At 61.5% G+C, this 14,786-nt stretch overlaps 1 protein-coding gene across 3 annotated transcripts in view; it reads right to left on the bottom strand.

Moving 5' to 3' along the window:
- Positions 1-7: 7 nt before the first annotated feature.
- ITPR3 (inositol 1,4,5-trisphosphate receptor type 3) overlaps positions 8-14,786 on the bottom strand; it is a 66,818-nt gene continuing 52,039 nt past the window's right edge. The window contains exons 34-58 of one of the 3 annotated variants that reach the window (XM_027126985.1): positions 14,411-14,531; positions 13,678-13,868; positions 12,993-13,141; positions 12,732-12,840; positions 12,512-12,623; positions 12,234-12,403; positions 10,880-11,054; positions 10,543-10,727; positions 10,086-10,286; positions 9,830-9,940; positions 9,225-9,320; positions 9,001-9,102; positions 8,825-8,911; positions 8,150-8,260; positions 7,866-8,058; positions 7,499-7,624; positions 6,936-7,108; positions 6,096-6,260; positions 5,236-5,428; positions 4,671-4,775; positions 4,456-4,583; positions 3,517-3,682; positions 2,710-2,870; positions 1,425-1,586; positions 8-840 (exon numbers count right to left, since the gene is read on the bottom strand). In XM_027126985.1, the coding sequence (XP_026982786.1) occupies positions 772-840; positions 1,425-1,586; positions 2,710-2,870; positions 3,517-3,682; positions 4,456-4,583; positions 4,671-4,775; positions 5,236-5,428; positions 6,096-6,260; positions 6,936-7,108; positions 7,499-7,624; positions 7,866-8,058; positions 8,150-8,260; positions 8,825-8,911; positions 9,001-9,102; positions 9,225-9,320; positions 9,830-9,940; positions 10,086-10,286; positions 10,543-10,727; positions 10,880-11,054; positions 12,234-12,403; positions 12,512-12,623; positions 12,732-12,840; positions 12,993-13,141; positions 13,678-13,868; positions 14,411-14,531 (3,561 nt within the window). In that variant the 3' untranslated portion in view covers positions 8-771. The remainder of the gene's footprint in view (positions 841-1,424; positions 1,587-2,709; positions 2,871-3,516; positions 3,683-4,455; positions 4,584-4,670; positions 4,776-5,235; positions 5,429-6,095; positions 6,261-6,935; positions 7,109-7,498; positions 7,625-7,865; positions 8,059-8,149; positions 8,261-8,824; positions 8,912-9,000; positions 9,103-9,224; positions 9,321-9,829; positions 9,941-10,085; positions 10,287-10,542; positions 10,728-10,879; positions 11,055-12,233; positions 12,404-12,511; positions 12,624-12,731; positions 12,841-12,992; positions 13,142-13,677; positions 13,869-14,410; positions 14,532-14,786) is intronic. The other 2 variants (XM_027126986.1, XM_027126987.1) reach the window with 2 other exon arrangements.

Here is a 14,786-nt window from a genome sequence, read left to right as displayed (position 1 = left end):
GCCAGCCTCCCTTTCTAACGGACTAGATTTATTAATTTATTTAAGGTAATTAACGTATTAGTTCTCGGGCCAAAGGATTTGTAAAACATTACACCAAAAGGAGAAAACACAAGCAGTCAAAACCAGCCCCTGTTAACATGCCCCAGCCCTGTCACCTGGGCTTGCGACTCTTGCCCAGGAGGCGCAGGAGGAGGCAGGTCTTAGGACCAAGCCTGTGGTCACCAGTCCAGCCAGGGCTGTGCGGAGGGGGTGGCGTGGACTTGGACACTGAGGTCTACGCACTGTATACGGCAGTTCTGAGGCACAGGGGGGCTGCACGGCCCTGGCCAGGGCTGAGCCTGGCACCGTGAATAAGTTAAATAACAAAGCCCTAAAATCACTAGCGACAGCATCACCGCACCCCTCCAGAGGCGGCAGTAACCAAAATGTAGTGCTTGGAATAGAATGGAGACGCCACTCCTAATCACCCACCAGGAGGAATACAAAGGCACGTCAGTCATAAGGGACAAAGCAATAGTCCTTTGAGAGGACTTAGGCATTAAGTAAGCCAGTCCCACTGAGTTTCTGAGTTTTTTTTTTTAAGAGCTTGGTCTGGGCAGCACTGTCAGCTCTAGTTTCCCCTCTAAGCTGTTCAGAGTCTATGTTGGCCCAGGGTGGGGTCTGGCAGAGGTGGAGCTGGGGGTTGGGTGGGGACCTGGCCTTGAGGGACGGTGTTCCCACTCTCAGCTCTCCAGTGTCGCATGTGGCCTGACGGGCCTTCCGTGGCTCCACTCAGCGGCTCATGCAGTTCTGGACATCCACGAAGCCCAGGCGTTGCCTGCGTTTCCGCTGCTCCGTCATCTAGATTTAAACAGATGCCGTCAGGTTGGATCAGGCTGCCCAGAACCCACCCTCCCTCCCAGCTGCGGTTCAGCCCTGGCGGCAGGCTGAGGCGCCCCCAGGGTGTAGCAGGGATGTCAGCCCCAAACCCTTGTCCTCAGCACGTCACAAACCACTGATTTGGTGCAGCTGGGAAAGCACCCCACCTAAAAGAGGGGCTGCCGATTTCATTTAGTCACAGCCAGATGGAGCGGAGGATGCTCTGGGCAAGAGGGGCTCTTTCTTGAGAAGCGGAAAGAGGCCTTACCCTGCCATCACCAGTCAACGCCTGAGGGGGACTCGCTAAAGCAAGGGAGGCCCCAGCACTGGCACGAGGTTCCACTCAGCCCTGTCTTTCTGGGGCGCAAGGATAGGGGCCACGACCCCGTCTAGCTTTCCACAGAGGGGAGAAGTGTGTTTGGAACCTGTTTTCCACCCCAGACCCAAGAACAGGAGCCAGCAGGAAAGGGGGCAGGGGGAGCGTGAAGGCCCCAACACCCTCCCCCACGCCACGAGGCAGGCCCTGAGGCTGCCGGTGTGCTGCCAGGACAGGGCTAGGGGCACACCTGCTCCTTGAGCTCGTTGAGCTGGGCAGTGAGGTGGGACACCAGCTTCATGGTGGAGTTGAGCTTGTCCTGAAGAATCCGGATCTCGTTCTGCTCCCCCTCCCCCTCGTTGCTCACCAGTGACATGGCCCGCATCCGGGGGAACCAGTCCAGGTTCTTGTTCTGAAAAACATCACCAGTGGGGTGAGCGAGCTTGGGTCCAGCCTAGGAAGGCCTTGTTTAGAAAAGCAGTTGTGTGGGGGGAGCCTGCTACCACACCCTTGGCCAAATTACTCCCCAGGGATGTGTCACGGGAAAATCTGAATTGACCTGTGTCCTCCCCGGGGCCAGAGTGAGCTGGCAGTGACCCTGAGGGGGCGGGGAGGCCACAGCAGAGACAGGCCAACCTCCGTTAGACAGCCCGAGTCTCCCCCTGGTACCAACACCACCTGTTTACTCTCCTAACACCCTGCGAGCGGTGGAAGGCAGGCCTCTGCACCCAGACCCTGCCTCTCCTCCCTCCCTTCCTTCCTTCCTTCCTCCCGCCCTGACAGCACACCCCACACCCCAGGAAGATGCCAGTCAGACAGATGGTGCGTTGAGGGAGCAGAGCTCTGCTGAGGGTGGCTGGCATCTGACACGTGAGGCAAAGCCACGTTTCCCGGGACAGAGGCAGAGCGGGAGGGGACACCGAGCAGCTTTCTAGTTCCTTGTGGCAAGCTCTGAGTTCTCAGATCAACAGATAACACCTGCGCTCAAAGACCAATCCAAATACAGACTCAAAAGATGCATAGAACCTCCCCCCACACCTTTCTTTCCTTTTAGGCTGCATTTTCTCTAATGTGCAATAATGTTAAGATGCACTACATCTGATGGGACTGATGGCATCCTTTACCCTAAATGCGCCCAGACCTTTATTACTCACTGCCTTCACTCCCTTCGCTCCTGCATTGGAGTGACGGTTGATTTCTCCTAAGTTTGACAGTTGATAGTTCATCCAGACGCCCTCTTGGCCTGCGACCACCCAGGCTTCACAAAGCTGCCCTCCCTCTCGCCCAGCTAGAAAAGGCCCCTCAGAAAGGGCCACCGAGCAGCCGCCACAAGCAGGGCCGCCTCGCCTCAGGCACCCACGGGCCCCGGACACCATGCGCGTCCTCTGGGGGCTTTTTTCCGGAGGCACCCCTGCAGCACAGCAGCTGGCGGGGCTCCTGAGTAGCCGAGGTCGGCTCCAGCTGTTCCTTGTCCCCTGCTGCCTGTTAACAAGTGTCCACAGCTGTCCTGACCACCCCCCTCCCCGGGCCCACACCTTGATCATCTGGGCCACGTAGCTCTCGGGCCCTGTGTAGTCCGTCTTATTCTTCACACGGACCAGCACAATGAAGTACAGGTAGTTCCACATGTTGTGCTCGAACTTGATGTGCTCCTCAAATGACACCGTCTTGTTGTCAAACTTGTCCCTCTCCAGACCTGCGGAGGCAGGAGGTGGGGGTGAGGGTACACCCCCTCCCCCGCCTCCAAGAGACCCAGTGGGCAGGCACGGCCTCCCGATGCAGTGGGGACATTGTTCTTGGGCTGAAAGTTCTGATGAATGCAGGCGACAGCCCACTCTGGGCTCTTTAGGTCACTTCTATTTAGAGCAGCAGCCACACAGCCATGGAGCCCCCGCCCTGCCGCAGCACAGAGGGGACCATGGGAGCAGACGCCAGGATCCCGGGGGCCGGGGAGCCGGAAGAGCTTGGATGAGGGTCCTGTCCTACAGGGGCCCACCTGCTTCTTTGCCTGTGGTGGCTGTGAGGGGACCTGCACTTCATACCTAGGGGGTGGGGAGAAAGGCCCTGGACTGAGACCAGAGGTTTGAGGCCACTGACCAGGCTCGTTTCCTCATCTGAGACCCAGAGAGTTTAAAGGGAGGATTTCTGAGGCCCTTTCCCACTCCCTTCTATGACTCCAAGTTCGGGTAGGGTCCTGTTCTCCCCAGTTCTGGGATGAGCGAACAGCCACCAAGCCGTTGGCCCCAGGGCAGGGCTCCCCGGCGGCCACAGGAATCTGGGAAGGGCCAGACTGAGGCCGACAACGACGGCCACGGCCTCCTCAGGCAAGAGCCCAGCCTCACCACAGATGAAGCACGTGGTCTTGAGAATTTCTTCCTTCTTCTGCTTCTCACTGCGCAAGTCGGCAAAGGTGTCGATGATCACCCCAAAGATGAGGTTCAGCACGATGATGATGACAATGAAGAAGAACAGAAGGTCATAGACCACGCGGGCCGGGAAGAGAGACTCCTATGGGGGAAGGCAGGGAGGCTGGGGTCAGCAGCCCCCATCGGAAGGGAATAAGGGCATCTGGCTCCCAGGGCCCTGAAGACGGCAGAGAGGACCCAGCCTCACCACACAGAATGAGAATCACAATCAGAGGCCCTGAGTGTGGATGAGGACTCAGCGGCCGGGATGAGGCCCTCGAGGAGTCTGGCGTGGGGAGCCAGGCCTGCGGGCATGGCCCGCCCCTGACTGCTGGTTAGGGGAAGAGCAGCTCTGAACTCCTCTGCCTGCCCTCAGGACACCTGGTCTCACTTGTTCTAGAAACCCTCTGGCCAAGGAGAAGCTTCTCACCCTTGTGCCACTAGGGACAGACTGACATTCTGAGAACGTGGGGCTGCCCGAGCCAAACCCTGAGGCCTCCTTATGGAGCCAGCCCGGCTTCCCCACCCTGCCTACCCTGGCTGCGGGCCAGGGCTGCCTCTCAGATGAAGCCGCTGTGGCTGGGGACCCGCCCGCTGCCTGACTCACGGCTTCCCTAGCCGGGGAAAGCCGGGTGCCAAGGTCTTTCCTCAGAGCGTCTACAGTGAGCTGGTGGGGATGCCTGGGTAGACAGGGGCCTGGATAGCTCAGCTACACCGTAACCGCACGGGACTGGGCGGGACAGCGGGGAGAAGGGGACGCAAAGGTGCAGGGACTCGCAACCCTGAAGATGCAGGGAGGCCAAGCTGCTCTGCTGGCCATGACCTGAGGGCGGGGCCAGGCCCCCGTGGACTGGGGAGGGGGCAGGGGGTGCTCACGTCTTTGGAGGGCTTGCGGAGAATGTCGCCCACACCGCCACCATTGCGCAGCCCGTGGTTCATGACGGTGACGATGCACATGAGCAGGGTGTCACAGGCCCGCTCCGTGCTGTCCAGCTCCTCATCCTCTGCAAGCAGGGCGTGTGCTCAGCCCCGGGCTAGGCCACCTGCCTCTGCCCCCACCGCACCTGACTCCCAGGACGCACTGCCCTCACCTGCCAGGACCTCGGGCACCACGACCCCTGAGACACAGTCCATGTTGTCCCCACTGCAAGTGTCCACAAATGTGGCAGCTCCATGTGGCATCCCCAGGGGGCTGGCTGGAGGGGACAGGATCAAGGAGGTGCAAGGACTGTCCTCATCATCTCCCCAGTTCTGGGCCCAACATCACATCCTCCAGGAAGCCTGCCCTGATCCTACCAGTTCCCCACTGCCTGGCTACAGTGAACGGTCTCCATGTACCTGCCCCCGCCGGGCTGTGCTCCAAGGGCCAGGAGGGGGGTCTGCACCCCTAGCCCTGGCGCACCGGCAGCTCCCACAAGTACCGAGTTTAACATGAACCACAGGATCTTCAAACAAGAGCAACCCAAGGCGCTCCCACTCCCTCAGTCTGTCCAGGGAAAAGGGAGGCAGTGAGCTAGACCCCCACCCAGAACCCAAGAGGAGAAACTGAGGCAGGGGGCCTGGTGGGATAAGCGCTTCCAGGCCCTGGTCCCAACTCCAGCCACTTGTGCAGGCCCCTCATCCCCACACGCCCGCCCAGGAGAGGCGCCCCCAGACCTCTGGAGTGGTTGCTGGGCAGCCGGTCGACCTCGAGAATGAAGTCATCCTTGAGGAAGAGGAAGCCAACAATGGAGAAGAGGTAGACCAGGATGAGGGCCAGCAGGGCGGTCAGCAGGATGGAGCGGCCGTTGCGGGTCACACTCTTGATGACATTGAACAGCGTCTCTTCGCGGTAGATGAGGTCAAAGAGCTGCAGGGCAGAGATGGGGCCGCCACTGGACCCACGGGCTGCCTGCCTACCAGTGGTTCCCCCCGCCTCCCCCAGCGGCGTCTGCTCTTGGGAAGGCGGAACCAGGCTGGCGGGCCTGTTGGGGCCGTCGTCTCTGAGGAACCTGGAGTTCCAAGGCCCAGGAAACGGAGAGGTCCAGGAGAAGGCTAGAGGGTGGAATGGCCAGTGCACACCACATGCAGCAGGAGAAGGATGGCCAACACTTACGGTGTGCTTGCTATGTGCCAGGACACACTCTACACAACTGTTGTGTGTTAGCTCACTTCATCCTCACAATTATTCTAAAGGGCAGGTGCCATTAATTATCCCCATTTTACAGATGAGGAAACTGAGGCACGGGCAGTTAAGAAACCTGCCCAAAGTTACACAGCTAGGAGGGGCCACACTGGGATGTAAACCCAGATGGTCTGGCTCAAGAGTCCAGGCTTGGACCCCCACTGTACAGGGGAGATGGGGCCATGAGTAGATATCAGGGCCTTGAAGGCCAGGCTGGGGTCTAGCAGAGGACACTAGAAATCCACTCCTCCCAGCCCAGCAGCAAGAGGCCTGGGGATGGGGAACTGTTAGCAACTGGCAGGAAGCCCCAACTGCCTGCCCCTGCCCCTGCCCAGCCCCACCCACGCCTCACCAGGATGCTGTAGAAGAGCTCATGGGCAAAGAGGCCCAGGACACTCGTCAGGATGTAGCCCACGTGGTACAGGAACTCCATGTCCATGACCATGGCCTTATAGCCCCGGATGAAGGTGCCACGGTTGCCCACGAAGCTCACCACGAACACGATCTTGTTGGTCAGCTGTGGGCAAGTGCAGGGCATGGGGGTCAGTGCCCTACCACCCACCCTGAATCTCTACCCCTGTTGCCAGGCCCAGCCGGTGCCTAGAGCAGAGGTGAAGGCTGGGTCTTCAGGGGAGTGGATCTGAGCTGATCCTGCTCAGCCTGGCAAACACAGCCTTAATGAAAATGCTTCCTGAAATGCATCTGGGCTTCTGGGACTAGAATAGAGGAGAAGCCCCTTGGGTCCCCAGCTCCAGGAAGAAAGTGAGATGCAGATAAACGAGAATGGGTCAGAGAAGACCATCCTTAGCCTTTACTAGGCAAGTTAGGAAAAGGCACCCCCCACATGCTCGAGACACTTTATTTCTACCTGTCAGGAAACTGTCATAACACATAAATCTTTGATGTCCTCAATATGCCTTCAGGCAGTGCACAACTAACACTGGGAACCCAGCAGCCCTGAAGCTGGTGCTCCAAAGCGGCTCCTGGCTGGCTGGCTCTGAGTGCCTGCTGCCCCGAGTTGTCCAGGGGAAAGAGGAGACAGAGTGGTCCCAGCCTCGGGTCTATAATGAGCTTGGGATCCCAACACAGGGACCAGGGGGAAGGGGCAGAGCAGCAGGCCAGCTTCGGGTCCAGCTGCGTGACAAGCCCAGGAGGGGTTGGGGGTGGGCGGTGGGGGCCCTCTGGCACTCACGTTGAGGGCACCCAGGATGTTGAGCGTGGGCCCAATGCCCAGGTAGTAGATGGAGCGCAGAATGAGCGCCACGATGAGGGGGCGGATGCTATAGCGCTTGGTGAACAGGGCCGCGATGGAGAAGCAGATGAGGATCCAGAACAGCAGCGAGATGAGGGGGGAGCCCAGCACACCTGGGGGCAGGGAGCAGGGACAGGGCGGCTTGCTCAAGCCCACCCACCCAGCAGACCCCAAGAAGCCACCCCTTTCTGGGAGCCTTCCCTGTAAGTTCCTGCTCACCCGGCTGTAGGGCCCCGCCCATCACACCTGCATCTGGAGGCATAAGGTAGGAGGCCCTCTCCATCTGCTGCTACCGTAACTGGTCTCTGCCTTGTATGTGTGTGTGCTGTCTCCAGAGGTCAAGGACCCTATCCATCCCCGCGATGAGGTGCAGAACCCAGAGGCCGGTGAAGGGGCTGCTTCTCCCCACTCTGCATCCAGTCCCCTCAGAGCCTGGCCAGCTCACATCAGAGGAGGGAGCATGGAAGGCTCAGGGCCGCCACCTGCCAGCCCTGTGTCCTCACCTGTGGATGCACCCTCCACGTAGGGGTAGAAGAAGGCGATGATGATGTTGATAAAAACCGCCAGGTTGAAGGAGATGCTGCCCCACAGGGTCATGCGGCGGGAGAACCAGTAGATGAGTGGCATGCCTGGGGGAGGAGGTGGCGGGGCCAGGGTAAGGGGGCACCTGATTAACACCATCTGCCCACCCCATACCAGGCCGCAGAGCCTGCACAAGCTCCAGGCCCCACTTCAGGAGGAAAACGTGATCGGAGCCCTCCTTGGGGCAGGGGTGGGACCCCCGCCAGTAGGCGAGGGAGGCAACAGGGGCATCAGTGAGCGGCTCCAGCGCCCCACCCCCGCCCTCCTGCCGGCCCGCAGGGTCCTCACTGCGGAGCTTGCGCTGCCACTCCATCTCGTTGTGCAGGAAGGAGGACTGGTCGAAGAAGTCGCTCACTTTGCTACCCTGCTCATCCTGCTCGGTGGTGGTGAAGAGCCGGTGCTTGGTCTCCTCCGTCAGGAACTGGCAGATGCCAGGCACCGGGAACACGATCTGCTCCATGCTGCGGTCCTGCCGCACGATCTGGACGCACACGGGCACCTGGTCACATCTGACCTGTGGCCCCCAAGGGCCCAGCCCTCACTCACGGCCCCCAGCTGTTCTCAGGTCCCACCTCTATCTGAGACGTGTGGTTCTCATAGTAGGCCAGGGGGTCCTCCTCTTCCTCCTGTGCCGGTGCTGAGGACTTGAGCATCTGTGACAGCTGCTTGTTGTTGAGGCTGAGCTGGGGGCGGGGGGGAGGGGATGCCGAGGTCAGGCCCACCCCCACCTCCATGCCGGGGCCCAGCTCTGAACTACACCCCACTGAGTGACCCCCAGCTAGACCAGACCCAGCCCCAAAGTGGGAGACAATCCTATAGGACAGTCAGCACCCTCCACAGTCCTGCCCAGGTGCACCGCTAGGTCCTGCTCCAGGCTGCCAGATGCCCCAGACCCACACCCCAGCCTTGCTCCCACTCCTCTGTCCCAGTGACATCCCTGGCCACCAGGCCAGCTCCCACCGGTCCTCAGCCCCGCCCCCCAATTCTGAGCTGGCTCTTTACTCAGGTTCAAGCCAAGGCCTTGGGCCACAGGTCTGCCCTAAGTTCCTGGCCCTGCCCCCAGCCTCATCCCAGACTCCAGCCAGGATCTGAGGTCTCAGCTCTGCCCTCAGCCCCGCCCCCGAGTCATAGCCACGCCCTCCAACTCCTAGCCGCACCCCCAGTACTATCCCATCCAATCTCCCACCCAGCCCCGCCCCTAGATCTAAGCCCCGCCCCACACCCAGCCCTATCCTCTGGGCCCCCACCATGGAAGAGATGCTCTCGGCCTCCTCCTCTTGGATGCGCTTCACGGGCTTCAGCAGGTGCTGCAGCTGCTTGTTGTGCCTGGAGAGCTGAGTGAGATGGCAGCGCAGAGTCACTGGGTCGTGGTTGTCGGTGGGAGCGTGGCCGCTAGGGCGGGGCCGTGGGGTGGGGCCGGTACCTGCAGCGCCAGGATGTAGATGTTGTGGCCCACTTCACGAGGGCTCACGTCCGAGTTCTCACGCTCCTCCTCCTGCAGGTAGGCCTTCTTGATGACGTCCACCTGCCGGGGCAGGGGCTGCTGAATGCCCTCTTCCTGGGGCGTAGGGCGGGCTGGGCTCTGATCCCCAGCCCCGCACACCCCACCTGGTCCGCCTCCCCACCTGACCGCCAGCCCAGCCTCACCAGCTCCTGGGGCCGCAGGCTGATGAGGATGCGCTCGGCGTTTTCACTGTCGTGCCGGCTTTCCATCAGAGCCAGGAGCAGCTTGGAGGCGTTGTCCTGGGGGAGAGGAGGGAGGGACAGGCCACAGTCTGAGGGCCCCTGCCACCCCCTCCACTGACTACTCCGTAACAGCCTCTCTTGGCCCGTAAGTCCCATGGCCTTCTTGTTCCCCACTTACCCCCAGGGCTTGCTGTGAGAAGGATGCTGCGTATCTAGTCCACCCACAGGCCACCTTCCCCCACCCTGTGCACCCCCCAGACAGCAGACACGGACACAGGAGGCCCTCGGATAAACCCAGAACATGTCTGCTTCTAGAGCAAGTGTACATCCAACACGTTTGCTCACACATACACTTGTGTGTACAAACATGCACACATCACACAACTGCACGTCACCCATGCTTGCACACGTGATGCCCAAACTGCGCGCGCGCGCGCACACACACACACACACACACACACACACACACACACACAATGCTAACATCACACACACCAGCATGTACACTCAACACGCGCATCACATGCACACCCACGCATGCTCACGTGGGCTGCCAAGGGCCCCACCTTGAGTTGCAGCACCAGGTCCATACGGTACTTGCACAGGGGACTGATGTCATTGAGAATCAGCGCAGTGATGATGTCTATGCCATTGGACTCGTGCGTCACGATGCAGGTCTGGCGGGAGGCAGGGGTGGCGGGTGACACGGGGCCTGGGCACCCTCAGAATCGTGGCAGCTCCAGGGGCCTCGGTCTGTCCCCTGCCCGGCCTGCTCCATCCTCCCCCATGTCCACGCTGCCAGGCGCCACTCCGACGGCTCACCTGGTTCTCATGGCAGGGGCCCTGGCAATACTCGGTGAGGGTCTCCAGGGTCTGGATGACGAGGCCCACGTTGTCCTCGTTGATGTAGAGCCCCAGCAGCCCCAGACCGCCCGTGGTGCTGCCGCACATGATGTCCAAGAACTGCAGAGTCTCGCACACCAGGTTGTAGTTGGTCTTGTTGTTCTGGCAGCGCAGGAAGTTCTGAAGAGCACAGGAGGGGGGGGGGGGGGGGGGGGGCACCCCTGCAGCAGGGGGGGGGGGGCCCGCCTGGGGACCGTGGTGCTGCAGGCTGCAGGGGTGGGGGCCTTGCCAGCCTCAGAGCAGTGGTGTCCAGGCCGGATGCGGGGCACAGAGTATGGGCGGGGTCGGGAGGTGGGGCAGGCCCGGGGAGGCGGGGCAGGTGTCGGGAGGCAGGGCCGGGAACAGGGAGGCGGGGTCAGATGGGGCAGGGCCTCACCTGCAGGTCTCGGTTGTGGTTCTCACACAGCAGCTGCAGAAAGCGCAGGATGGGCTGCATGATGAGCACGGACGTGCCCATCTCGTTGCTCTGCACGCGCTCGCCCACCTCATGCCCCTGGCGCAGGCTGGGGCCCAGCGAATAGCGGGATGAGGAGCTGGGCATCCAGAAGGAGGCCACGCGGCCTGCAGGGTGAGGCCTGGTTAGGCTGGGGCTGCGGGGAGCCGCCAGACCCTCACCCTCACCCTCTGTTCCCACCCTCAGTCCCCAGCCTTGTGCCCACGTCCTCATCCCTGGGGCCCGTGACTCCACTCACCCTGCACCCTCTGAGCCTGACCTTTGGCGGTGGGGTCTGCTGGCTCCCGGTCCTCGCGCGGCTGGCTGCCCAGGTCGCTCATGTTGACAGCCACCGTGGACTTGGTCTCCTGCTGGGCCCGCTTCATGCGGTCGTGCAGCACCTTGAAGAAGCGCTCTGACTTCTTGTCGCTCGTCATCAGGTTGTAGAAGGATTTCTGCGGGTGGACAGTGAGACGGGGGGCAGCCTCAGCACCAGGCCTGGCTCTAAGCAGCCCTCGGCGAGACCCGGGGGGCTCAGTCCTGTGCTGCAGGGACAAGGTGGCGGAGACAGAGACGCCCCTGTGCCCTGCACCTAAGGCTGGGGTGGGGGGCAGTCAGGACCAGCAGAGGTGGAGGAGGAAGGGCCAGTGATGCTAGAGGCCTGCACTAGCTTCCTACCCACATGCATCTGCCCTTGACCTTCCGTCAGTTCCCCACACAGCAGCTAGAGGGGTCTCTCTGAAGTCTAAGTCACGTCCCTCCTCTGCTCAAAACCCTGGATCTTCCCCAGGGGCAGGCCTGGGCCCACAGTGCCCACGAGGCCACGTGATGGCCTGCCACCTCCCTGACCCCAGCTCCTCCCATTCATCCCTCCTCCACCCCCTCCAGCCACATCAGCCACTTCCCCTTCATGGCCTTCTGCTGCCGGCTCTGCCCCGTGCGCCCTGCCCCACTTCACGTGCTCACTTCCGGGTCCTCATTCAAACGGTCCCCTCTCAGGGGTCTTCCCCATCACTCTTTCTGAGATACCCCCTGCCTGAATTATCACCATCCAGCATGCTCTCCGTATTACGCAGGGATTGCAGTTAGGGACTGCTGTCCCCACTAGGATACGAGTACCAAGAGAACATGGGTTTTGTCTCTTTCCTTCACTGCTGAATCCTTAGCGCCTAGAACACTGCCAGACACACAGAAGGCACTTACTAAATGCAGACTTATGGGAAGGATGAATGAGTGAGTAAATAAATGAAGGGAGATAAAATAATCAGAGAGGGCTTTTGGAGATAGTCGGCCTTTACTTGGACACCAAAGGCTGAGGATGTGGAAGAGGAGGGAAGGAGACCTGAGCAGAGGCTGAGAGGCAAGAATGGTGGACTAATAGGGGGCGGGATGGTGGGCGACAGGTCCAGGCCCGGCTGGAGCAGGGCGGGGGTGTGGGATAGAAAAGGGCCACGTGACACGGGGGCAGATATGGGAGGCAGAGCCTCCCATGCGTAGCCGGACTCGCACTGGACGCCAGCACCCAGCCCTGCAGCCCCACCCCCATGGCCTGGGGACTGGCACACTGTCCCCCTCCTGAGCAGAGGGCATCACCCAAGGAGGTGAGCCCCCCGCAGCCCGGCCCCCCTCCACACCTGGATCTCGGTGTTGCCACCGTCCAGCAGGCGGATGGCCAGGCCAATGCTCTCCTGGAAGATCTTCTCGTTCTTGGTGCTGGTGATGAGGTCACACACCAGCTTGGTGGCCCCCTCCTTGTCCAGCCGGCACTGGGTGGCTGCGATCGCTGACCAGTCTTGGTCCAGGCCTGGAATGGGCAAACTCGCTTAAGGGGGGAGCAGGTGGAGGGAAGGGAAGGAAGGGCCCAGAGCGAATGGGCCTCCCGGAGGCATAGCAGGGGAGAGGCGGGACTGACCGGTGCCCATGGGGTCTGGAAGGTCCCCCCGCGAGCTGGACTTCCGGTTCTGGAGGTAGTTTTGCAGCAGCATTTTGCGCAGCTGGTTGCCCTGCAGGGAAGGGAGCAAGGCCTACGGTGGCCCATTTCACCCTCTACCCCCCAGCCCAGCGGCCCTGGTCCTGAGGCCCTGGACCTCGTGGCCAAGCCCGCCCGGCATCCAGCCGACCTGGGCACTCACCCGGTCCCCATACTTGGTCTTCTTAAGCAGCATTTGCTGCAGCGTCCTCAGCACCTTGACACACAGCTTCTCCTCCGACTCCATGAGGTCCTTGGTGTGCTGGATCAGCCTGGCCGGCAGGGAAGGAGGGCACACTTGGGGCGGACCCATCCCCCCTCCAGCTGCTGTTCCTGACCACGGCCCTCTTATCCCATGGGCTTTCCCCGTCCTGGGCCGCTGTGCCCCTGCCACCCCCATGCCCCGGCCCCGCATCCCACTCACTTGGACAGGAAGCCTCCACTCTCACAGCGCTGGTGGGCCTCACTGCCCTCCAGGAAGAGCAACTCGGGCCAGTGCAGGACGTCCACCAGCACGGACAGCTCGGCCTGCACTAGGGGCTTCAGCCGCTCCTCCAAGGCCGTGATGATGTCCTGGGGTGGGTGGCGTGGGGAGGGCAGGGTCACCGCTGGGCGAGATGCAGGCCACCCAGGCCCAAGGGATGACCAGGGCGTGACTGCCGTTCCCCCAACGCCAAAGCGCCCCACGGACTGGCCTGTGCCTGTCTGAGGGGCCCTGGGCCCACGGAGCCACCCAGGACAGAGCATGATGTCTGTCTGCTCAGAGCCCCTGGGCATATCCTGGCTTTCCTCCCATCCCCTTCTCTAGCTCTGTGTGACCTTGGGCAAACCCTTTGCCCACTCTGGGCCTCGATTTTCTGCCACATGGGGATAGTAACTCACCACACCCCCTCTAGAGGCCAGTGAGACAGTGGACAGAGTGTGTTCTCTAAACACAAAGGTGCTGTTGGGAGCGAAGGGTGTACCGGCCCCCTTCACGAGCACCAGCCCTGGAATGGTGCCCCTCAGTCCCCTGCCCCTAGCAGCCCCCAGGAGTGGATGAGCTGACCAGCCCCTTCCCAGGGAGCGTGGGCAGCACAGGGAGGGACACTCCCCAGCCCCACGCCCACCTGCAGCTTCTCGATGATGTTCTTGTAGTCCCACTGGTTGGGGGTGGGTGTGACACGGGGGAAGGCCCGCGGGGCCGTCTTGTAGTTGGAGACGTTCCGCTGGGCGGCAACTGCACAGCTGGCGCCACTGCTGAGCAGCGAGCTGATGTGGGCATCCAGGTCCATGGGCAGCGAGATAGCCCGGCCCTTTGCTGAGGGGAGAGGGGACGGGGCGCTGGTGGGGGGTGAGGGCTCAGCCAGAGGGGCCAGGCTCAGGGTCTGTTGCACTGGGGGACGGGGCCTGGGGAGCAGGGGCCCCCACCCTGGCCCCCACTTGAACTGAGGTGCCCTCTTCCCTTTTTAGGGTAAAAAGAGGGAATTTTTGCCTCTTCGTTTCCAGCCTGGCTCCACTCTGACCCCTCACCCCTCCACTCTCCCGCCTCCCCCCTCCCCTTCCCTAACTCTCCCTCCTGCCTGAGACCATCTGTAAGCCCAAGAAACTCTGCTCGGGGGATGTCACCCAGCACTCTCCTCCAGGGAACTGCCTCAGAGGAGAAAACAGCCTTTCTCAATTGCCAAGACGCCAGTTAGACACCAAGAAGGACTTACTGAGCACCACCTAGGAGCAGCTGATGGGCGAGCTTCGGGATAAGGTGTTTACTTTGAGGGCGGGCATCCCGAGGGAGGAGAGAGAAGGGGAAGGGAGGAGAGAGAAGTGGAGGGGAGGGGCTGGCCAGTGCCCCAGCACACTCACCCACCATGGCGAGGGTCCGGATGCAGGCCTCCACGGAACCCTTGTGCTGCTGCTGCAGCCACGGACACTCAAGCAGCCGTGTGGTGGACTGCAGCAGCTGCACCACGATCGTCTGGTGTGTCTGCAAGAGGCAACGTGCCTGCTGCCGCAGCCCGGCCCACACTCCACCCTGGGCGGCCCCAGGCTGGTGACCAGAACCTACTGAGTCTGGGCGTGGGCGGAGGGATAAGGCCTCCAATAGCTACCATGGGTTTTTGTGCCAGTTGGAAAAAGGCACCTCCTTTCCTCTCAGCAGTGCACAACCTGCGCAACTATACATGGCAGCCCTGTGAGAACTCCCCAAGGTCCAGGCCTGGGGCTTATAACCCTATTGCTG

This window comes from Aethalodelphis obliquidens, unplaced genomic scaffold (genome assembly GCF_003676395.1).
Source record: "Aethalodelphis obliquidens isolate GAN/ISIS:26980383/991018 unplaced genomic scaffold, ASM367639v1 scaffold31, whole genome shotgun sequence".
Lineage (NCBI taxonomy): Eukaryota > Metazoa > Chordata > Mammalia > Artiodactyla > Delphinidae > Aethalodelphis > Aethalodelphis obliquidens.
This window is presented reverse-complemented; position numbering and strand designations above follow the sequence as displayed.